At 41.6% G+C, this 25,136-nt stretch overlaps 1 protein-coding gene and 1 long non-coding RNA gene across 22 annotated transcripts in view; one reads left to right on the forward strand and one right to left on the reverse strand.

Moving 5' to 3' along the window:
- Nucleotides 1–4,578, forward strand: part of LOC141584528 (uncharacterized) — a 49,070-nt gene extending 44,492 nt beyond the window's left edge. For 2 of the 4 annotated variants that reach the window (XR_012517593.1, XR_012517596.1), the window contains 2 exons: nt 781–3,034; nt 3,889–4,578. This is a non-coding gene — a long non-coding RNA (uncharacterized LOC141584528). The remainder of the gene's footprint in view (nt 1–780; nt 3,035–3,888) is intronic. The other 2 variants (XR_012517595.1, XR_012517594.1) reach the window with 2 other exon arrangements.
- Nucleotides 1–25,136, reverse strand: part of SP100 (SP100 nuclear antigen) — a 116,408-nt gene that overhangs the window by 15,052 nt on the left and 76,220 nt on the right. For 8 of the 18 annotated variants that reach the window (XM_074398873.1, XM_074398876.1, XM_074398871.1 and 5 more), the window contains 11 exons: nt 22,650–22,694; nt 19,132–19,206; nt 14,754–14,807; nt 13,682–13,726; nt 12,464–12,568; nt 10,322–10,464; nt 8,791–8,829; nt 7,653–7,769; nt 6,106–6,144; nt 2,018–2,062; nt 1,856–1,933 (listed from right to left, as the gene is read on the reverse strand). In XM_074398873.1, the coding sequence (XP_074254974.1) occupies nt 1,856–1,933; nt 2,018–2,062; nt 6,106–6,144; nt 7,653–7,769; nt 8,791–8,829; nt 10,322–10,464; nt 12,464–12,568; nt 13,682–13,726; nt 14,754–14,807; nt 19,132–19,206; nt 22,650–22,694 (785 nt within the window). The remainder of the gene's footprint in view (nt 1–1,855; nt 1,934–2,017; nt 2,063–6,105; nt 6,145–7,652; nt 7,770–8,790; nt 8,830–10,321; nt 10,465–12,463; nt 12,569–13,681; nt 13,727–14,753; nt 14,808–19,131; nt 19,207–22,649; nt 22,695–25,136) is intronic. The other 10 variants (XM_074398867.1, XM_074398869.1, XM_074398878.1 and 7 more) reach the window with 10 other exon arrangements.

Consider the following 25,136-nt stretch of genomic DNA (forward strand, 5'->3'; position numbering starts at 1 on the left):
ATCATAAGGTTTTGGGGACATGACTTCCTGGAATAAGCCTTCCCATTGATAAGGAATGAAGAACATCTATCTCCCTAACCTAGCAGATTGATCAATGATGCTTCCATGGGGAGAATTTTTTTTTTTTTTTAATCAAAAGGGAAATGTGATAACTATGGAATACATTTGGCAGTTTAGTTTAAAAGTAAACAGGCTTTCAAAGTAACCCACCTTGGGAAGGTCTTGTGATTCATGATGAAATCCTGTCCCTGAATCTTATCATGAGTCTCTTAAATTGTTGACACAGTGATTAATGCATAACCCAGTAACCCTGAAAAGGACACTGATATATTTCTGAATCTTAGAGGTTTACTGATTGTCCTGCATGGACACATTTGAGCCTGTGTGTTGCAATCTGTATCCAATAATTGTAACTTCTGTATTCTACCCTTCAATGAGAAGGGACAGCTTTGGTGTGAGGAGTCCCTCTTTTTTCCTAAACTTTTCTATAAAACAGGGTTCCCCAACTCCTGGGCTGTGAATCCATACCAATCCATGGCCTGTTAGGAACTGGGCCACACAGCAGAAGGGGAGTGGTGGGCAAGCCAGTGAAGCTTCATCTGTATTTATAGTGCTCCCCATTGCTAGCATTACCGCCTGAGCACTGCCTCGTGTCAGATCAGTAGCAGCATTAGATTCTTACAGGAATGCAAACATGTAAACTGTGCATGGGAGGGATCTGTGTACTTCTTATGAGAATCTATTGCCTGATGATCTGTCCCTGTCTTCCATCACCCATAGGTAGGACCTTTTAGTTGCAGAAAAACAAGCTCAGGGTTCCCACTGACTCTACTTGATGGTGAGTTGTGTAATTATTTCATTCTTTCATCATGTGTTACAATGTTATAATAATAGAAATAAAGTGCAGGATAAATTTAATGTGCTTAAAACATCCTGAAACCATCCTACCCCTGACCCCACCTTGGTCCATGGAAAACCTGTCTTCTACAAACTTGGTCCCTGGTGTCAAAAAGTTTGGGGACCTCTGCTCTAAAAGCATTTCAACTTGTAACAGACTCCAAACACTCCCAACTTCATTGGTGTATTTTATTGAGTCACTCCTCACATTTGGCTTTCAATAAATCATTATCAAATTATTTCTTCCCGGCCAGCACTGTGGCTCATGCCTGTAATCCTAGCACTTTGGGAGGCTGAGGTAGGAGGTTCACTTAAGCCCAGCAGATTGAGGCTGGTGTGACCTGTGATTGGATTCCAGCCTGGGTGACACAGCAAGATACTGTCTCAAAAAAATTGTTTATTCCTAAACAGCCTTAATTTTGATTGATACAGGAGCCTGTGGAATGAGAAGCTTTGTACATCATTGAGCACCAGTCAAGAAGTGAGAGTAAACATGCCTCATCATTTGTCAGATGGTGATGGTTTTTGTCCTAACCAGCTCAGCACACTGAGCCTAAACCTCCCTCCAGACTAGCAATAGGGGCTTCACAAGAAACTCACTTTTCCTGTGTGTGTGTTCCTCTGCAGGATTAATGACAGAGTCCATACCTTGAACTCAACAGCTTGGCTCAGTCTGTTCCTTCTGGCTGTCAAAGCTCTGCCTGCACCTTGGAGTAGATATTTGGGATTTTTCCTTTCCATCCACACCACCTACTTGAAAATGCTTTTATTATCTGACATTTGATCATTCTCCCTAATCAGCAGGCCAGCCCTGCCCATTACTTGTCTCTGGAGACCTCAGTGATCTAGAGCTCAGCCTCCCATACTCACTTTCCATGGGAAATGAGGAAATTAGAAGATTTCTATTGAAACACAAGGATGCTTTTGCACTGAGACACCCAATCCCAGACCCATTTACCTGGCTTGTATCTGGTGATGCATCTGGTATTCTTTGCTCATCACACACAGCAACACACTCCAACTGAGACTGAGCACGCTTTGGGGAAAGACAGTCATGACATAGTATGCCTGGAGAAATGTCTGAACTATTTTGGGGTCATAGTTGGAAATTTATACTTACATAAGGGTCAACTAACGTATTGTTGTGAGGCTTCAGTATGCTCTGCTGAAAAAAACAGAAAGATTGGCTTACAATATTGAGTGTGATTTTTCATTAACTCCACATTTGAGCAGACTTTTATTTATTTATTTATTTTGAGACAGAGTTTCACTCTTGTTACCCAGGCTGGAGTGCAATGGCGCGATCTCGGCTCACCGCAACATTTACCTCCTGAGTTCAAGCAATTCTCCTGTCTCAGCCTCCCGAGTAGCTGAGACTACAGGCACACGCCACCATGCCCAGCTAATTTTTGTATTTTTAGTAGAGACGAGGTTTCACCACATTGACCAGTATGGTCTTGATCTCTTGACCTCGTGATCCACCTGCCTCGGCCTCCCAAAGTGCTGGGATTATAGGCGTGAGCCACCGCGCCCGGCCTATTTTAAGGGATTCATGCCACAACCCTTCTTTTGTTTCATGTCTGCTTTTATGGGCCTGTACATCTAGCTGGAGAATAAAAAAGCACTAAATTATGTGTCTGTGACAGTTTGGCCCAATGCAAGTGCCATTTCCTGTCTCTCACACCCAAGGCAGGCCATTGTGAAGCCATTCAGGGAGGAGCAACTCTATTGGTCCTCCTACTTCAAGTGGCCAACAGGCATGTTTGTCTAAATTTTGAAGTGTCATTCCATCCAGAGAAGCTGCAAAGGGAATCTGCTGACTCTTCCTCCACAATCCCCAGTGATCACAGGGCCCAGAGTCCTGGAGGCACATCCGAGGCACAATGATAGAAAGGTAGCCATATTACCACGTGCCGGAAGCAATGTTTATTTTTCCAATACCAACCCTATCTTTTTTTTTTTATTTAAAGAATGGCACCAGGCATGATGGCTCATGCTTGTAATCACAACCCTTTGGGAGGCTGCGGTGGGCAGGTGTCCCAGAGAACTCCATCACTTTCTGCAGCTCTCCAGAAAGCTAAATCCCTAAAGATAAAATGCCTCCAAGGTCCCCAGTGCTGTGGCTCTTCTCCTAAAGGTAAGCATCTCTCCACTTTCTCCTGAATCTTGAGAGTTTGCTTTGACCTTGGGTATCTGTGGAATGACTTGGCCTTCTTCCAGTCTGGAACAATGACTGCTTCAGCTTTTGTTGGTAGCCCAGGGCAGAGAGGCCTTAGACAAACAACTAAGTGTGATCCAAGGCACAATGATAGGAAGGTAGCCATATTACCACCTGCAGGAAGCAATCTGGGCCTCTTGGCTAAGATAAAGTATAGTATATTAGTGGCTAGAATCTCTCCCTCCGACCCATTGCTTATCACCCAGGCAAGACAATGAGGCTGACAGAATCCTTAAGGTTCATCCTTTTGGCCTCCTTTGTTTTGCATTATTTCATTGGCCAAGCCCATCACCTGGAGCTTTGCAGTGGCTCCACAGTTGTTTGTTGAATGGATAAATAAGTGCATGAACAAATGAACACAATTGTCACTTGGGAGAAGAGGTTTCTTAGTAGCCAGTAAGTGATTAGCTTGAAATTTTATCTTATAATCCTGGAGTATCTCAGCTATGCCCAGCAGGTTTAACAAAAAACTTACAAGCAGGGAAGCTGGCAACAGTAGCACTTCCCATGCAGTGCTGAGAGTGACACAAGGGTTAGAAACCAAGGGGAGAGGGGAGGCAGACCCTCTGGAGAGAGCCTCTGAGAACTGAGGCAATTGCACCACAGCACCTAAGAGTCGTGGGCCCTCAGGGAGTGGAGAGAGGGCACCTGTGATGAAGGGATGGGAGATGGTCAGCTCAATGGACTAGCCAAAGCTGTATCACCCTGGACTGTCTGGCACTGGGTAGACATGTTTGGTTTTAATAATTATATCAAATAATGTCTCTCTCCAGAAATCCAGTGGTTGCAGAGCCTTGTCACCGAGTCTCCGGTCACAAAGCCAGTGGAGCAGGTAGCCCCAGGAGCCAGCTCTGTAAAGATTGTGAATTCCTGGTATGGCAGAAATATCCAAGGTCACCTATGTCAGAGCTTAGGAAAATGGAAGTTCTTCCATCTCCTTCATTCACCAAGTTCTTTCTTATACCCAGCCTTGGAGAGGCCATGGAAGGTATCAGTGATCTCACCATTTTTCCATAGAATACACATAGCATGAAGAATTTTGGTCTGTGAACTCCACAAACTACTTCCATGGTGGGAGAATTCACCTTCACAGATGGAAGTGAAGTCTGTGCAGTCCCTTTGCTGGGGCCAAAGGGCCTCTCCGCAAAGGAAAAGATTTTAGAGGTCAGCAGCCTCACAGGACACTCTGGCTCCCACTTAAAAATTTTCCCACCCATCAATGATAGACTGGCTAAAGAAAATGTGGCACATATACACCATGGAATACTACGCAGCCATAAAAAACGATGAGTTTGTGTCCTTTGTAGGGACATGGATGAATCTGGAAACCATCATTCTCAGCAAACTGACACAAGAACAGAAAACCAAACATCACATGTTCTCACTCATAGGCAGGTGTTGAACAATGAGAACATATGGACACAGGGAGAGGAATATCACACACAGGGGTATGTTGTGGGGTGGAGGACTAGGGGAGGGACAGCAGGGGGGTGGGGAGGTTGGGGAGGGATAACACTGGGAGAAATGCCTGAGGTAGGTGACGAGGGGATGGAGACAGCAAACCACCATGGCATGTGTGTACCTATGCAACAATCCTGCAGGATCTGCACATGTACCCCAGAACTTAAAGTACACACACACAAAAAATGATAATGTCTGAGCTAGAAAATAAGGTTTGCATTCAGGTTAAGTGTCTTTCATTTAAATGTAATAGAGTTTTTCCTTTAAATTCAATACATTATTTTAACTTTCAAAAAAGGTTTTTTCCCTTGCAGAACTCGGGGTGTGTGTGTGTGTGTGTGTGTGTGTGTGTGTGTGTGTGTGTGTGTTAAATGTAAATGAAAAGGAGAGAATTTTTTTTGTTGTTTGCTTCCCTGTGTGACTTTTGGCTATACACACATTTTAGGGGAAATTCTTCATTAGGTCATCTGTAGTGACCATCGGATGTTTCTTGGGGAACTTTTGCTTTGTACTTATTTCTTAAGTATAGAATCCAGAAAAAACAATGAAAAACAACCAGTGTTTATGTTGAGGTTGCAAAGGCAGTAGATGCTAAATGCATTGTTTTGTGCATCTCAAACTCATGCTTATTTTTCCAACGCCAGCCATATATATATATATGAATGGCACCAGGCATGATGGCTCATGCTTGTAATCACAGCCCTTTGGAAGGCTGCGGTGAGCAGATCACTTGAGGTCAGGAGTTTGAGACAAGCCTGGCCAACATGGTGAAGCCCCATCTCTACTAAAAACACAAAAAAATAGACAGGTGTCATGCCATACACGTGTCCCAGCTACTTGGAAGGCTGAGGCACAAGAATCGTTTGAACCAGGCAGGTGAGGGTTGCAGTGAGCCGAGATCTTACTACTGCACTCCTGCCTGGGCGACAGAGCAAGACCATCTGTAAAAAGCAGCATGGCCTAGCGCAGTAGCTTATCCCTATAATCCCAGCACTTTGAGAGGCTGAGGTGGGCGAATCATGAGGTTAAGAGATTGAGACCATCCTGGCCAACATGGTGAAACCTCATCTCTGCTAAAAATATAAAAATTAGTTGGGCATGGTGGTGTGTGCCTATAGTTCCAGCTACTTGGGAGGCTGAGGCAGGGGAATTGCTTGAACCCAGGAGGTGGAGGTTGCAGTGAGCTGAAATCATGCCACTGCACTCCAGCCTGGCGACAGAGCAATACGCTGTATCTTAAAAAAAAAAAAAATTATGACACACAGCTCTTTTGCTAAAAAACACATATGATTCATTTCTGTCTTTTAATCTATTTCTGAGGATTCTTTCTATCTCTATCTCAAATGTTTTGATGCTCAAAGGAGCCCTGGACTTATACATTGAATAACGTTGGAAAGCAGCAATCGCAAAAGGCTCATATTGTAAAATCAAATTTTATGATGATGGATCAATTTAAAGACAGTAAGGCGACAGAGACAGAAAATCAACAACATAATAGATGAGACATTGGCAGAAGGTCACTTGATCACCTTTTTTCTTGTGGTTGGTGGTTCTGGCAGACGTCGTTTCTGGAAAAGAAAAGGTATGAGTGATTTGATGGGTTTTCGCTTTTATTTTGTGAGCTTAGTGTTTCTGACTGCATTCTAAATATTCCTACCTGGATGTCACACTATTAACTCCAATTCAAGGCGTTTTCATGGACATTAGTTTCCATGATCCTCCAGGGATTAAAGGAAGCATGTCGATGCTTTCCTCTGCCCTTATGACTTCTACAATCAGTCCAGAGAAGGTAGCCACCTCATTTCCCCCAGCTTCTTGACACACTGTGGAGCGGATTTGCATGCTGTCCTTTCTATGTATACAGAACGTCCCATTCTACAGTTTTGCTAGTTGTTCATCTTTTTAGACCTAGCTCAGTGCAGAAGTTCCACAAAATGATCCTCCACCTCAAAGCTAGAAATGACCTTCCCTTCTTTGAACTACTGCACCTCTTCCAATGTCTCTTGTGAGAATATTGACACTCTGTCCGGGCCTGCAGTTATGAAAGCACAGCCTTCCTTCTGGGTGGGGGCTCACACTTTGTATACTCTCCATAGCTTTAGATGTGGTTCAATAAATATTTGTTGATCAAAGATCTTTTACTTTGTATATTACTTATTCATTTGTTTTTAGAGATGGGGTCTTGCTATGTTGCTCAGGCTGGAGTGCAGTGCAGTGCCTATTCACACGTACAATCCTCTTACTGATCAGCAGGAAAGTACTGACCTGCTCCGTTTCTAACCTGGGCTCATTCACCTCTCCTTAGGCACTCTGGTGGTCTCCTATGTTGATGCTGAACTTGGCGTGGACACCTAATTGGCATAGCACACTACAGCTCAGAACTCCTGGGCTCAAGTGAGTCCCCTGCCTCTGCTTCCTGAGTAGCTGGGACTACAGACATGCACCACTGTGCCTGGTTGATCTCTTTTTTAATTGTTAGAGTGACACAAGGAAGGACAGTCTGCGGGTGTGCAACAGAAAGCACTGTGTTTGGAGTCGAAAGACACAGGTATTTTTGTAACATCAGGGGGTTGACATGAGAAGCAATGAAGTTACTTTAAACTGAAATTTATTTACATTCTCTTACAAGAATAAATCTGAGATGGCCTATCCACAGAAATCTTGTTGAAATATTTTATAATCCCAAAACTACATACATATGTATATGTAGTTTCTGGATATATATATGTGTGTGTGCATTTAACATTTACCCCTTTCCCCCAAATTTAAGACTTCCCCTCCAGTTTAAGTTACTTTCATGTGACCAAATTGCACAGTTTATTAGTGGCAGAGTCAAGTCCACAATTTACTGCCTGACCTTCAAAAGGATAAGAAATAAAGTACTTAGAGGATTAAGCTGTAATATAAGCCAGCCAAGGTAATGCTCAGGTAAGAATGTTAGTAATAACGTATGCATTGAGACCTGGGCAGAGGCAGTCATGACGAGTTTCTGGACACTGAGAAATTCTGCTAAAGCCTGGTGTTAGTGAAGCATGACAGCTAAATCCTTGATTTCAGCCATTTGTCACTAGAATACCTCCATCAGGGATTTCAGGGTGTATCCACCACAGCGTATGCTTAGCTTCCAATTCTTGAACGCTAAAGATGTTTGTAGGGGAACTTTTACTTTGTATTTATTTCTTAAATATAGAATCTAGAAAAAACAATGAAAAACAACTAGTGTTTATGTTGAGGTTGCAAAGGCAGTAGATGCTAAATGCATTGCTTTGTGCATCTCAAACTCATGCTTATTTTTCCAATGCCAGCCTTATCTTTTTATTTTATTTTATTTTATTTTTAAAGAATGGCACCAGGCACGATGGCTCATGCTTGTAATCACAGTCCTTTGGGAGGCTGCGGTGGGCAGATCACTTAAGGTCAGGAGTTTGAGACAAGCCCGGCCAACATGGTGAAACCCCATCTCTACTAAAAATACAAAAAAATAGACAGGTGTCATCCCATACACCTGTCCCAGCTACTGGGAAGGCTGAGGCACAAGAATCATTTGAACCGGGGAGGTGAGGGTTGCAGTGAGCTGAGATCTCACTACTGCACTCCAGCCTGAGCAACAGAGCACGACCCTCTGTAAAAAGAAGCATGGCCCAGCGCAGTAGCTTATGCCTGTAATCCCAGCACTTTGAGAGGCTGAGGTGGGCGAATCATGGGGTTAAGAGATTGAGACCATCCTGGCCAACATGGTGAAACTTCATCTCTGCTAAAAATATAAAAATTAGTTGGGCATGGTGGTGTGTGCCTATAGTTCCAGCTACTCGGGAGGCTGAGGCAGGGGAATTGCTTGAACCCAGGAGGTGGAGGCTGCAGTGAGCTGAAATCATGCTACTGCACTCCAGCCTGGTGACAGAGCAATACGCCGTATCTTAAAAAAAAAAAAAAAAAAAAATTATGACACACAGCTCTTGGCTAAAAAACACATATGATTCAGTTCTATCTTTTAATCTATTTGAGGATTGTTTCTATCTTTATCTCAAATATTTTGATGCTCAAAGGAGCCCTGGACTTATACATTGAATAATGTTGGAAAGCAGCAATAGCAAAGGGCTCATATTGTAAAATCAAATTTTATGATGGTGGGTCAGTTTAAAGACAGTAAGGCGACAGAGATAAAAAATCAACAACGTAATAGATGAGACATTGGCAGAAGGTCACTTGATCACCTTTTTTCTTGTGGTTGGTGGTACTGGCAGATGTCGTTTCTGGAAAAGAAAAGGTATGAGTGATTTGATGGATTTTCGCTTTTATTTTGTGAGCTTAGTGTTTCTGACTGCCTTCTAAATATTCCTACCTGGATGTCACACTATTAACTCCAATTCAAGGCGTTTTCATGGACATTAGTTTCCATGATTCTCCAGGGATTAAAGGAAGCATGTCGATGCTTTCCTCTGCCCTTATGACTTCTACAATCAGTCCAGAGAAGGTAGCCACCTCATTTCCCCCAGCTTCTTGACACACTGTGGAGCGGATTTGCATGCTGTCCTTTCTATGTATACAGAATGTCCCATTCTACAGTTTTGCTAGTTGTTCATCTTTTTAGACCTAGCTCAGTGCAGAAGTTCCACAAAATGATCCTCCACCTCAAAGCTAGAAATGACCTTCCCTTCTTTGAACTACTGCACCTCTTCCAATGTCTCTTGTGAGAATATTGACACTCTGTCCGGGCCTGCAGTTATGAAAGCACAGCCTTCCTTCTGGGTGGGGGCTCACACTTTGTATACTCTCCATAGCTTTAGATGTGGTTCAATAAATATTTGTTGATCAAAGATCTTTTACTTTGTATATTACTTATTCATTTGTTTTTAGAGATGGGGTCTTGCTATGTTGCTCAGGCTGGAGTGCAGTGCAGTGCCTATTCACACGTACAATCCTCTTACTGATCAGCAGGAAAGTACTGACCTGCTCCGTTTCTAACCTGGGCTCATTCACCTCTCCTTAGGCACTCTGGTGGTCTCCTATGTTGATGCTGAACTTGGCGTGGACACCTAATTGGCATAGCACACTACAGCTCAGAACTTCTGGGCTCAAGTGAGTCCCCTGCCTCTGCTTCCTGAGTAGCTGGGACTACAGACATGCACCACTGTGCCTGGTTGATCTCTTTTTTAATTGTTAGAGTGACACAAGGAAGGACAGTCTGCGGGTGTGCAACAGAAAGCACTGTGTTTGGAGTCGAAAGACACAGGTATTTTTGTAACATCAGGGGGTTGACATGAGAAGCAATGAAGTTACTTTAAACTGAAATTTATTTACATTCTCTTACGAGAATAAATCTGAGATGGCCTATCCACAGAAATCTTGTTGAAATATTTTATAATCCAAAACTACATACATATGTATATGTAGTTCCTGGATATATATATGTGTGTATATGTGTGTGTGCATTTAACATTTACCCCTTTCCCCCAAATTTAAGACTTCCCCTCCAGTTTACGTTACTTTCCTGTGACCAAATTCCACAGTTTATTAGTGTCTGACCTTCAAAAGGATGAGAAATAAAGTACTTAGAGGATTAAGCTGTAATATAAGCCAGCCAAGGTAATGCTTAGGTGAGAATGTTAGTAATAACGTATGCATCGAGACCTGGGCAGAGGCAGTCATGACGAGTTTCTGGACACTGAGAAATTCTGCTAAAGCCTGGTGTTAGTGAAGCATGACAGCTAAATCCTTGATTTCAGCCATTTGTCACTAGAATACCTCCATCAGGGATTTCAGGGTGTATCCGCCACAGCGTATGCTTAGCTTCCAATTCTTGGATGCTCCTCGGCCTCCTTTCTTTTCAAATTCCCTGGGAGTTAACCACTTTTTATTCTCAATCTGTATACATTTCTTTGAGGTTCCTGTAAAACCAAGACAAGGTAAGCTCTCCAACTGTGAAAAGACCTGAACTTGACCTCCCCCCATGCTGGGATCTGGAGCCTCCCGCTTTGGGCTCAGGATCCTAGCAGTAGAGTCTGAATTTTCCACTCAGACATCAGGGGCTTCATACCCAGCCTGAAGGAACAGAGAAGAAGGTGACTCTGTCATGTGTGTATATTTCTTTGACCTTCATGCAATGAGAAGACGTATTACTACCAACATTTGCCTTTTCAAAGTATTTTGCTATATACCAAAGGTCGGGGGTGGATGGGGGGAGTGGCCCTAAATAATGAGCAGGATTCCTTCTCCTCCCTTCTCTGAGACTTGATGTAGAGTCAGCCTTAATTTTAGGGAGGTGGATGAAGGTACAAAGCCCTCTACCGTGCTCTTGGGTTCCCAGGGGGCCATGTGGAAGCCGTTACTATAGCCAAATCTGTCTTGTCTTATACCAGATTGTTCATTCAGTAAATGACAATCAATATGTTTCATATTTCAAACTCATGGTTATTTTATATTAAAGTAATTATGAAAATGTTATAGAGTGGGAGAAGTTAAATTACGCTTATGCAACATAGTCATGGGGCAAACATTTGTATTTGTTGGTGCTCAAAGAACTATATTGTGTGTGGGGGGTGTCAGTCACAACAGATGAACACTGGTCCTGTAATTATCAATTATAACTTGTGAAGTATTTTATGTCTGTTTTTTTCTCATGATAATATGGTGAAGCAAGTTATATTATTGTTCTGATTTTGTAGAGAAGGAAGTTCAAGTTTAGAGAGACCGCGTACCTGGCTGTAGATGAATCAGACACTCTTGGTATAGCTGAAACTTGATTGCAGGTCTTCTAATTCTAAACTCTGTTATCTTCCCATTTAGCAGAAGGCTTTACAGATGTTATGGGAAATGGGGCTGTGAAAGTTAATGCTGTGATTCTCAGGTGTGTACATTTTCCACACAAGTAATGAGGTGCTTGCCCTTGTATTGGGTGCTAGTTGGATGTCTTGTGGGCCTTTCACATGAGGGAAAGGAAAAATGGCCTCATAGGCTAATGTTTTATGAATTTTAAAAGTGTAAAAATACCATCGTTGTACAAAAAAGAGTTAACATAGTGGGCCTGAGACTATCCTTAGAGAGCCTATATGCAAGATTGGCCATTGTCTATGTGCAAGGCTGGCCATTGGCATTTGGGAATTTGGATTTTAGAAGAGTTCTACCATTCCCAGATCTCACTGTGGGCGAACAAACAACATCAATAAACATATTGTTCATCCGTAAAGATAAAGCCCTTTAAAGATAAATCCCTCTTATTTATGGTTATAAATAAATGCAATTTATTTATATTCTCTTACAAGAATGAATTTGAGGTAGCCTATCCAAAGAAATCTTGTTGGAATGTTCTGTAACCCTGGAACTACCTATCCTGATGCATTATATTCAGACATATGTAAATAAATTGCATTTATCTATAACCATAAATGAAGAAGAGGGCTCACTGTACCTAAATTGTTTGCACAAACAATACGGTTTATGCTGAACACTTGCTTTCCTTCTGGGAATCTGGAATTTTGGTATGTGCCAGGCAGAGGGTGCCTATGTGACTAACCCCTGGTAAAAACCCTGGACTCCTAAACTCAGGCTGGCTTCCCTGGTAGACAACATTTTACACACGTTGTCACATCTTGTTGCTGCAAGCATTAAGTGAGTCTTGCATGACCGCTGGGAGAGGATTCCTGGAAGCTTGCTTTTGTTGTCTCTGATCTTCACCCCATGTGCCTTTTCCCTTTGCCATTTTTGCATGCTTCACTCATAAACTCTAGCTGCAAATGTGATGATGTCCCAAGTCCTAGGAGAGCTCCTAGCAAATCACCAAGCCTGGGGCTAGTTTTGCAGAACCTCAAAGCAGGTGTCTATGCCTAAACAGTATGCTCTCAATGTGGATGTTTGCCAACTGAGACTGTAGATCACCAGCAAACTCACCTTGTTTGAATCGCTCCTTATGTAGAGTGCCCTTCAGCTCACCACAGGTCACAGGAAGTTCAGGTTGTTCAAAATCAATATTTTTATCTCTGGGAATTCTTGGAGCTGCAAGGAAGCATTGTTTGTTTTCCATTCCATCTTCTTTCACAACTGTGCATTGTCCCCCCAGCCTGTCTTGAGAACTTTCTTTTATAATGTAAAATGTATTGAAGGGATTTCCCCCATGAATCAGTTACATTTCAGAGTCTTTCTTTTATGGCACATTAGATAGCTACAGACACTGTCCTCCTCCACTCCACCCTCTAAAATCCCACACAACAGCCTGGTGTGTGGTAGGATCTCATCTTTAAAGCTGGTTGGTCACATCCACCTATCACACAGTGATTTTCCTCCAGATGTTTCAAAGGGAGATTTCCACTCATATCATTGCTTTGATGTTATGTTGTTGTTGTTTTTTTTTTTTTTTAAAACCCTCAACTTTTAGTCTCATCTCCCCATTCCAGGCATTGACTGAGGGGACGGAGGGAAGGATGGCAATGTGGCCTCTAATGGAGCCCCTTTCGGGGTGGCGTCTGTCTCCCTCTTTGCCAACTGCTTTGCTTCACCTCCCTTTCACTTGAGCTTTCTCTGTGGCTAAAAGGGAAGCTTGGTGTGAGGGATTCTAGAAGAAATTGCACATTGAGAGAGGAGAAATGACTAGAGATTGATGAAGGGTTCGAATACACAGTTAGATAGAAGAAATAAGACCTGGTATTTTCAATAGATCAATAGGGTGATTATAATTAACAACAATTGATTGTACATTTCAAAATAGCTGAAACAGAATAATCTGAATGTTCCTGGCATCAAAAAAGATACATATTTAAAGTGATGGATATCCCAATAACTCTATTTGATTATATGAAAGTATCAAATTATTACACATACCCCCAAATATTTCTATCTTATTATGTATTAATCAATCAATCAATCAATCAATAAAAAAGAAAGTGAGCATTGCTCAGGGAACCCTGCAAGGGCACATGACTGGGGCACTGGGGATCTGGTTACACTGAAGCCACTGGTTTCACTGAAGGTCTTAAAATGAACTTCTGGTCAATGTCAAGGCTTAGCACTAGCTCCATATGCCAATTAAGAAAACTGACCTATTACTCACAGTATAGAGTGTTAAATATTAAATGTTTAATTATGAAAAGCATATCAATTACTTCTTTTTACCTCTTCTTCTTCTTCTTTTCAAAGGTGTAGTGTTGGTTTTTCTTCCTAAGAAAGTTGAAAAACAACCTAAGTGTCTCTGCATTGCAAAGAGTAGCGTTTTACAAAATCACCATTCAAATGCAACTTTTCAGGATCCTGTCTAGAACTTAAAGAAAAATATCAAATGCCTAGATCAGGAGTCAGAAAGTTTTTTTTTGTAAGGAGACAGATAGTAAGTAGTTAAGATTTTTCGGTTCATAACTTCTGTTGTGACTACTCAGCTCTACAGCTGTATATGAACGCATCAATAGACAATGTATAAATCAAAGGATGTGACTGTGGCTGTGTTCCAGTTAAACTTTATTTACAGTCAGCAGGATGGATTTGCCCCGTAGGTCTTAGGTTGCTGACCCCGATCTAGACTTAGTTACAACCATGATGTGTAACTATATTTCTCTAAGATGCAGCCTATATAACTAACTGCATCTTTGAGATGCAGCCTATATTTCTCTATCAATATCTCCAAATCAATCCAAACGAATTTGAAACAGTATTTTACCTGCTTTCCAAGCAACAGGAGAGCAAGAATGAAATTGAACATGTATTCAGTGCTTGTTGCATGCCAGGAGCTATCCTTAAATCTTTACCGCTATTAACCTACTTCATCTTTAGAACAAAATCTATTAAATAGGCACTGGTACTACCCTCACTTTACAGATGAGAAAATGATGAGGAAATTGATGTTCAGAGATAAAAATATAAATTAAAGTGTTTACAATTTTCTTTGGGAAAGAGACAGAGATAAAAATCAGCAAAATACGGTCTCAGGACATAGCTCATGGTAGACTCTACCAGTCAGATACGTAAACTTGGAAGGTTTTGTACTGAAAATGGTGAGGAAAATGACCAAGGACTTAAAAACTAATCCAATGAAGGCTATTCAAGAGGAATTTGTAGAAATTAAGACACAAGGCCTAAGAGTTGTATAGCTAAAGATAGCACAAAGGGTTGACTTAAAAGGTATCTCAGGACTGGCTGTGGTAGCTCGCGCCTGTAATCCCAGCACTTTGGGAGGCCGAGGCAGGTGGCTTACCTGAGGTCAGGAGTTCAAGACCAGCCGGGTCAACATGGTGAAACTCTGCCTCTACTAAAAAAAAAAAAAAAAAAAATAGCCAGGCATGGTGGTGCGTGCCTATAATCCTAGTTACTTGGGAGGCTGAGGTAGCAGAATCATTTAAACCTGGGAGGTGGAGGTTACAGTGAGCCAAGATATCACCACTGTATACCAGTCAGGGCAGCAGAGCAAGACTCCATCTCAAAAACAAAACAAAAACCTGGAAGCATGTATCTATGTGCTGATCGATGTGTTCAAACAAAGAGCCAGTCATTTCAGATGTGTGTTTAGATCTACATTGTTCAAATGTGTTTGCTGAAGTCAGGGACACAAATTGGATGCTCTTTCTTTCTAAAGGTCTGTGCCCATTATTCTGTGCCCACGGCTGGTATCATAGGGTGCCGATTTGGGTCCTGCAATTCCCAGGAGAAAACCTCCCCCAGAAACTCAATCGTGAATGCTCTTTCTTTTGAGTAAATTGTGACTAGATTAGGCTGGAAAGGCATTTTTCCTTCAATCTAGCATAAAGAAATGTTGAAATTGATGATAACGTATTTTCTGGGCCTCTGTCATAACAATTATTTAGAGATTTGCTTTTGGTTTTGTTTTGTTTTTTTTTTACCTCATCAAGGTAAAAATGATACCATCATTTTTTTTACTGATAATTCACATGTCAAGAGGAATCATATCCCAAGAAAAAACATGCTCTACCTCACAAGATGTTGCCCTTAGGAAGTTTATTAAAATATTATGGAGCTACATGGAGAGGAGAGATTACTAAACTTGCGTAAAAGAATTATAAACTTGGCCATTGAACTAAAGAGTTTTTTTCTTTTTTGACCGAGTCTTGCCCTCTTCTCTGTTGCCCAGGCTGGAGTGCAGTGGCACGATCTCAGCTCACTGCAACCTCTGCCTCCTGGGCTCAATGTTCTCCTGCCTCAGCCTCCCAAGTAGCTGGGATCACCGGTGTGTACCATCATATTTGGCTAATTTTTGTATTTTTAGTAGAGATGGGGTTTTACCATGTTGCCCAGGCTGGTCTTGAATCCAAAGCTCAAGCGATCCACCTGCCTCAGCCACCCAAAGTGCTGGGATTACAGGTGTAAGCTACCTCACATGGCCTGAACTAAAGGTTTAAAAGAAACACGTAAAATATGGAAACATTGAGAACTCGAGGAAGTATATGAAGCTTTCTTACCACTGCTTGCTTGTCTCTCAGAAAAAAGTTTCTCTAGCTCGATAATTTTCCAAGATCATGCTCAGGCCAGGTGTGGTAGATAATGCAGTAGCTACAGTAAAATGTCATCCATAGAGGGGTGGCTCTGGTGGGACTCTCCCTCCTGTCACTCATGATGCTCAAGTTGCAGGTGCACCCTGGAAAACTGGTCACTTCTAACTCCTCTCTCCTTCCCCCAACTCTCCCTCTTCCCCACAGTCCCATCAAATGACACCTGTGCTCTGTCTGCTTTCTTCTTTCCCACAGAGTGGTCAAACTGGAGATCCAGCTCTGGCCGTAACCTGGGTCTATTCAGCACTAGCCATTATTGGTCAATGTCTGTTCTCTTGCTCTCAGTCTCTCTCTGTTTAAATCCTTCTTGGACTGCAGGGATTTCCTTTCAATCAAAACCTATTGAGGGCTTCAGGGCAAAACATCAGAAGCTGATTGCACTCCTTCCCAGTTCTTGGCATGAAGACACCTGGGCTGAGGAGCAGATCTTGTAATAAAGCGCTGCAGAACTGTGCTTTCCAGTGGCTGCGTGTTCGCTGGCTCCAGCACCTCACTACAATTGTACATCCAGGCGGTCAAATGCTGGGACAAAGTAGGATTAAACAGTTCTTGGGCCTACCAGTCTTAATTCTACATTAACCATGTAAAATAATAATACGGTCAGAAAAAATTAAAAATTATTTATATATATATATTTCATAGCAGGGACTAATCATTATTGGCAAAAGAGTTTATCACCATATTTAGGTGATTCTTTAGTTATCTCAGAGTATTGCAGAAGCTCAACATCCAAGAATGCCACAATAGGAGTCCAGTACTCCTAAATCCTAAGGCAAGATGCTAGTCTGTCTGCAAAGAACATGGTAGGGGATTGGGAGCCTGGTTCTGCCAGCATCAGCCTTCTCCACCTCTAGGCTGTAGTAGAGAGGCCACATTTCTCTGGAGAGAATTGTCAGACACTTTCTCTCCAGCCAAATGAGAAGGTCTAAAGACATCTAAACAGGAGATGGACCTCTGTCCTCGGGAATGTCAGGGAAAGGGAGACTCTCAGACTCACCCCTGAGAAGCCTAAAGGTGAAGGTCATGGCTAGTGGGGTCAAGAGTGCCAGAGGGCTGAGCTGGGAGCCAGCAGGGGAATCAATGAAGAAGTACAATTCCCATGGCCTGGTGCAGACCCTGTGGATGCAGCTGGACTGGGGGTTTTTAAGAGTTACTCTCACCAAGGGAACAGCAGTGGGGTGTGTATCTTCCAGAAGGACCATCCAGTGTCTTAATTCCCAAGCAGGTTGGCTACCACCAACCATGGAGAGGCAGTTGCATACACTGCTTCTGCCATTCTAGTGGGGGAATTCATAGCTAAAGGAAATATATATATATATGTATATGTATTTATTTCACCATGTTAGGTGATTCTTTAGTTATCACTGAGTATTAGCAGAAGCCTCAACATCCAAGAATGCTACAATAGGAGCCCAGTACTCCTGTATCCTAAGGCAAGATGCTTTCTCTCTGTCTCTTTCTCTCTGTTCATACATATATATATATAATGCTCTTTCTTGCTCTCTCTATTTATATATAGTGTATATATACACACACACACACATAAAGAAAGTATAATGTACATATATGCATATATAAAGAGTATGTATATATATACACACACACATAGTGTATGTAATCTATATATATGAGAATATAGAATATAATATATATTCTATATATATGTGTGTGTGTATATATATATATATATATACACTCTTTATACACACACATATATATGTAGAATGTGTTAACATTCTACGTGTGTATATGTGTGTGTGTGTGTGTGTTTGTGTGTGTGTGTATGGAGAGAGAGAGAGAGAGAGAGAGTACTCCTGCTAAACTGATAACTTTCAAGGCTGGAAATAGTTGTTGGCATAAAAGTAAAAACAAAACAAACAAAACCTATGTAATTAACAAGTGATGTAGCTGTCCCTCCTCTTGCCCATCACCATGGGGTAATTGTGTGGACTTGGGTCTGCCCCATGTAAATTATGGTTTCACTCAACTGTAAAGTGAAATTAAAGTCAGTTAGACTAGACTGACTGCCCTTCAAGGCCCATCCCAACCATATATATATATATATATATATATATATATATATATATATATTGAGAGAGAGAGAGAGAGAGAGAGAGAGAGAGAGAGAAAGAGAGAGAGATAGGGTGTCTACATGAGGTTATGTGGCCAGAGAAAAAGTTTCACGTGTCAAAACTCTTTTATATGATAAATTTGTCTGTAAATTTGAGCAGGGTGGCAACAGGGCAGCCTGGCAGGAGATGGTGTCTATCTTCTCTGCTTGCCTCCTCCTCTTTCACAGCAGCTTTCTTCTGGCTGAAAGAGCAGCTCAGCAGAGTTCTAGAATCATCTGCAAATTGCACGAGGGGAAGCTTTACATTTCAGAGCCTTTATTTGGTGGAGGTGGGGACCGAAGAGCTGACTTAGTAGAAACAGGTATACTTGTCTTAAAATGAACTTGAGGATGCTGAGCTGCCATTCCAACCCTTCCAGCTAGTGACACTGGGGAAGAGACACATTCTACAAGGTTTCTGTGCTGATGATGCAGGAGAGGGGGCTGCCCATGGTTTTTACCAATTCCTGTAGGAGATCCATGGAATGAGAAGTCACGTAGGAAGCTGGGATGGGCGTTGGAGGGCCGTCAGTCTCGTCTGACTTAATTTCACTTTACAAAACAGTAAACTGTAATTTACTTGGGGCTGACCCAAGTCCACACAATTACCACATGGTGATGGGCAAGAGGGGGGACAGCTACATCACTTGTGAATTACACAGGTTTTCTTTGTGTTGTTTTTATGCCAACAACTATTTCCAGCCTTGAAAGTTATTGGTTCAGCAGAGGGAGCACTCAAGCAGCTTCTGGGCCCTGGGGTCTGTTTGCAGACTCATCACCAAGCTATTTGTTTGTGGTGCTATCATCCTTTTTCCCTGACATATTTTGGAACTTGACTAAATCTGATATATTTTTCAACAGTAAGTACAGCTACATAAAGCAATTAGTTTCTTACTAAGAGCATGAGAATTTAGATGTTACTTATTTAAAGTGTTTTTTTTTTTTTTTTTATTTTTTACCTTTTGGCTGCCGTCTTGTCTGTAGGACTTTGTTTTCCCAAGTTAAGTGTTTTCTCGGTCTGCCTCTTTTTCTCCCTGAGAAAATGGGAAAATATAAATACAGATGGTGTATAAAACTAACATTATATATAATAGTGCTTTCAAAAAAGTTATTTAGCTGTAACTTTTCCAGAACCTAACACACAGAAAAATATGTGACAGATAGACTTGCAATGACCATGCCTTTGATGGTTAACCTGGGTTCATCCTAGATTTTCTTTTCTTTACCGTGACATTAATCCAAATTTATTTGCCTCCCCCACATTGATTTTAAAAAGAATTTAAGACAGAGTTTCATTTATATCCCAAAGAATACTGTAACAATTATAATTATGAAGACTAACACCTAAGTGCTTATTATGTGCTGACACTAATATAAGATATTTACAGCTACTAATTCATTTATGAGATAGAGACTTCTACCCTATCACCAAGGAAGAAATTGCAGTATACAGAAATTGCGAAATGAAGGGAAGCATTGCAGATTTCCTCTGGTTGTGAAGCAGAAACCAATGGCAGCAATTCAAGAATTTGGATTGTCCAGCTTATTATGATGGTGAGACACCAGCCACCATCTTAGCCCTCAGTGAAGGCGTTGGCACTGAAAATACAGTGAAAATGACCAAAGATCTTGGTCACATAGCTTTGGCCAAAAAATTAGGATCTAAGAAACTAATCATGAGACTATTGTCCAAGGGGAATTTGTATAGAGATTCAAGTCCCAGAAAGCCTTATGGTTAGAAACCCTATCTTGGGAATATGCTCTCAGATTCAGCAGGTGATGGGGGGTAGGTAGAAAGACGTCAGGTATGTGCAGGAGCATCTCATTGATGCCATGTTTAAAGGTGCCGATCTCTCAGGCAAGGCCATAAAGTGCACCCTTCCCCTCCCCTCCCCTCCCCATTCTTCTTTCCTTCCTTCCTTCTTTCCTTCCTGCCTCCCTTCATCCTTCCCTCCCTCCGTCTTTCCCTCCCCACACCATCTCCTTGTCTTTGTCTTCTCTTCTCTTTCTATGGCCTGGCCACAATTTGAACTTGTCCAACCATAGACATCTTAGGCAAACAAAGACTCTTCTGTCCCTCTATGTCTTTCTCTGGTCCTGTTGTAGTCACCTTTTATCAAAGCCCATTGAAGACAAACAAATTAGAGGTATACAAGCAGTTTAGTTCAAGTTTACTTGAGATCTATTTACTAGATTTGGGCTTAAGATCTGCTAATACTGTAGAGCTCCTGGGACTGCCTTTGTAATTATTCTTTGCAAATTTTCTTGCTCGAATACCCCACAAGAAGTAGTGCGGCTATTCTTGGATTTCCTATCTAAATGCTACCATGTTCTTGCTACAGAAGTTGAGTAAAGTGCTCCACCCTCCTTAAGACAAGTGAGAAGACTTCAGCTTCAAGGTAACTGATCTGCACCTTCAGGAGTTTGAGGAAGGCAGAGACATTTGTAGACTCAATCCTAGAATGTCGAGAGGGTATGAAGAATCATAATTCCTATAGGACTCCCTGGGGAAAGAAGGAGCTCACTTAGTTCTTCTTGAGAGATATTCCATCTGGGAGAATCACCTGGATGGATGAGTTTATCCCAGCAGGAGCATAGTGTGGACCTCCCAAGGCTGGGAGACGGGGACTGAGGAAATTGGTAAGCAGTCAGTTGAAGTTCCTGAATTAGGGGAACTTCAGTTGAGAGGTTCTTTCTAAGTTGAGTGTCTCTGAACAACTCACAAATGAATATGCCTCATGGATCCACCATATCTAGGAGACACCAAAATCTATAAGGTTAGTGCAAAAGTAATTGTGGTTTTGGCTATTACTTTTTTTTTAAAGGCAAAACTCACAATTACTTTTGCACTAACCTATGTAATATGAGGGCTATTTCTGCTCCTGATCACTTCCTTCTCCTCCTCCTCTTAGACCCAAATTAGCTGAAAGCAATAGATACTGAGTGGAGCTGGAGAGGAAGCATGGATGAAAGTAAATGCTGACTTCACCCAGCTTCCCTATCACATAGTTTCCAGTTTTAATATCAGCTCAGACTTTTTAATATTAAATGAGATGTTACTGCTGGCTGGGTGCGGTGGCTCATGCCTGTAATCCCAGCACTTTGGGAGGCTGAGGATCACTAGGTCAAGAGATCGAGACCATCTTGGTCAACACGGTGAAACCCCGTCTCTACTAAAAATACAAAAAATTAGCTGGGCACGGTGGCGTGTGCCTGTAATCCCAGCTACTCAGGAGGCTGAGGCAGGAGAATTGCCTGAACCCAGGAAGCGGAGGTTGCGGTCAGCCGAGATGGCGCCATTGCACTCCAGCCTGGGTAACAAGAGCGAAACTCTGTCTCAAAACAAACAAACAAACAAAAAACAAAAAAGAGATTGAGACCATCCTGGCCAACATGGTGAAACCCCGTTTCTACTAAAAATACAAAAATTAGCTGGGCGTGGTGGCACATGCCTGTAGTCCCACTTACTCGGGAGGCTGAGGCAGGAGAATTGCTTGAACCCGGGAGGTGGAGGTTGCAGTGAGCCAAGATTGCATCACTGCACTCCAGCCTGGTGCCTGGCAACAGAGCAAGACTGTCTCAAAAAAAAAAAAAAAAAAAAAAAAAAAAGAAGAAGAAATATTACTGCTAAAAGGGACTAGCATAGCTCTAGGGCTCACCTAAGACTTCGTCCATGGACAAGAAAAGAACTATTTGAGAGAAAAGGTCTGAAAAGGAAGTAGGAGAAGGAAGGAATGTGATTTCTGCTTAGACTTAACAAATCCAACTATCCCTCATTTCCTAATCAGGGCTGGCATGTCTCTGCCCACATAGCTCTGTAATGCAGCTCAGCTTCCAGCTCCTGTTCTTGCCAAAGAGTCTCAGATGACAAAAAGGCTGGCTCTGAATCAATGGAGAGTCTGAGTTTTCCTCCTTATTTGAGAGAATCAGTGACTTTGGAGGCAAATATGAAGGGTAAGTAGGCAGATTGCTATTTGTCACCCATAGTCATTCTTTCTTCCATAAGAATAGACTTACAGCTGAACCCAGGACGGCCTGGCCAGCCTGACATTTTTCAGCCTCACTTTACCGCTAGCTCTGGCCATGTGACCAAGTTTTGGCCAATGGGATGCGGGCAGAAGACTTCTGAGTCTTTCTATTAAAATAAATAAATGGCTGGTTCTTCTGTCAATTTTTTTTTTTTCATTCCCACTGGTTGGGAGACAATGTCAATCAGACCAGCCTCTGTGGACCCACAGTTGGAAACCTTATGTGAAGGAAGGCAGACTTCTGGCCTTTTAGATTATTTGGTTTAAGCCACTGCATTTTGGGATCTGTTTGTTACAATGACTTAGCTGCTACTCTGAATAATCCATTAGGTCTGAAACCATCATAAACCATAGGAGATTTTGAGACTGCAGCAAAGATCGGGTGGGTCTGGCAGAAAGAACAGGACCACAGTGAGTTCAAAAGAGTAAATCCCCACATTTCTTCTTACCTTTTTGGAGACTGTTTGCTTTAAACATGTGTCTTCTCTTTTTTCCTGCAAACAGAAAAGAAAAAAAATAATTCTTTAGAACTGTAAACAAAGATTTATACACTTTATATGTCAATAATTATCAAGTATTTAATTTTATTTTCTTTCCACTTTTGTGGGACTAAGTCCTTGGCTACCAACATCCCATCTTGGTAGTTGTCACCCAGAAACCAGTGACCACAAAGGAACCTGTTTTTACACAGTGCTAGTCATTTACACTATGCTTGTACATATTCATATGTGGTCTTATCAGTCACAATAAAGAAACTTTTTTTTTAACCAGTTGTTTTAGACCAGTATTTTTTTTTTTAGACCTGTCATCCAGGCTGGAGTGCAGTGGTGTAATCTCAGCTCACTGCAACCTCTGCCTCCTGGGTTCAAGTGATTCTCCTGTCTCGGCCTCCAGAGTAGCTGGGACTATAGGCACCTGCCACCACGTCAAACTAATTTTTTGTATTTTTAGTAGAGATGGGGTTTCACCATGTTAGCCAGGATGGTCTCAATCTCCTAATCTCATGATCCACCTGCCTCAGCCTCCCAAAGCACTGGTATTACAGGTGTGAGCCACTGCACACAGCTAAAAAAGTTTTGAAGGTAGCTGAAATCAAGCAGAAGCCGACAGCAGCAGCAGAAGAGTACCAAGAGGGTAAAGCAATAATAGATCTAAGAAGTCACCAGTGACAGCCAGGCACAGTGGCTCATGCCTGGAATCCCAGCATTTTGGGAGTCCAAGGAATGCGGATTGCTTGTAGGCCAGGACTTCGAGACCAGCCTGACCAACGTGGCAAAAATCAGACTAACAGCAGACCTCTCAGCAGAAACTCTGCAAGCCCAAAGAGATTGGGTGTCAGTAATCAACATTCTTAAAGAAAAGAATTTTGAACCTGGAATTTCATATGCTGTTAAACTAGCTCCATAAGTGAAGGAGAAATAAAATCTTTTTCAGACAAGCAAATGCTGAGGGAATTTGTTACCACCAGGCCTGCCTTGTAAGAGCTCCTGAAAGAAGCACTAAATAAGGAAAGAAAAAACTGATACTGGCCACTGCAAAAACACACCAAAATATAAAGATCAATGACACTATGAAGAAACTGCATCAACTAGTGTGCAAAATAACCAGATAGCATCATCAGATGATCAGATGACAGGATCAAATTCACACATAACAATACCAACCTTAAATGTAAATTGGGCTAAATGCTCCAATCAAAAGACACAGATGGGCAAATTGGATAGAGTCAAGACTCATCAGTGTGCTGTATTCAGGAGACCCATCTCACATACAAAGACATGCATAGGCTCAAAATAAAGGGATGGAGGAAAATTTACCAAGGAAATGGAAAGCAAAAGAAAAACAGGGGTTGCAATCCTAGTCTCTGACAAAACATACTTTGAACCAACAAAAATCAAAAAAGACAAAGAAGGGCATTGCATAATGGTAGAGGAAAATATTTAACAGGAAGAGCTAACTATTCTGAATATATATGCACCCAATACAGGAGCACCCAGATTCATAAAACAAATTCTTATCGACCTACAAACAGACTTAGACTTCTACATAATAATAGTGAGAGACTTTAACACCCCACTGTCAAGATTAGACAGATCAACAAGACAGAAAATCAACAAGAATATTCAGGACTTGAACTCAGCTCTGGATCAAGTGGACCTAATAGACATCTACAGAACTCTCCCCCTCAAATCAACAGAATATATATTCTTCTCACATGGTATTTATTCTAAAACCGACCACATAATTGGAAGTAAAACACTCTTCAGCAAATGCAAAAGAACTGAAATCATAATGAACAGTCTCTCATACCACAGCACAATCAAATTAGAACTCAGGATTAAGAAATTCACTAAAAACCACCCAATTACATGGAAATTGAATAACCTTCTCCTGAATGACTCCTGGGTAAATAATAAAATTGAGGCAGAAATCAAGAATATTTTTTAAACCAATGAGAACAAATAGACGATGTACCAAAATCTCTGGGACATAGCCAAAGCAGTATTAAGAGGGAAATTTATAGCACTAAATGCCCACATAAGAAAGCTAGAAAGATCTAAAATCAACACCCTAATGTCACAATTAAAAGAGCTAGAGAGACAAGCAAACAAATCCAAAAGCTAGCAGAAGGCAAGAAATAGCTAAGATTAGAGCAGAATTAAAGGAGATAGAGACACAAAAAACTCTTCAAAAAACCAGGAGCTGTTTTTTGAAACAAAACAAAACAAAACAAAATAGATAGACTGCTAGCTAGACTAATAAAGAAGAAAAGTGAGAAGAATCAAATAGACACAATACCACAATACAAAATGATAAAGGGCATAGCATCACTGACCCCACAGAAATACAAACTACCATCAGAGAATACTATAAATGCCTCTACACAAATAAACTAGAAAATCTAGAAGAAATGGATGAATTCCTGGACACATACA

Source organism: Saimiri boliviensis, chromosome 5, assembly GCF_048565385.1.
Source record: "Saimiri boliviensis isolate mSaiBol1 chromosome 5, mSaiBol1.pri, whole genome shotgun sequence".
Lineage (NCBI taxonomy): Eukaryota > Metazoa > Chordata > Mammalia > Primates > Cebidae > Saimiri > Saimiri boliviensis.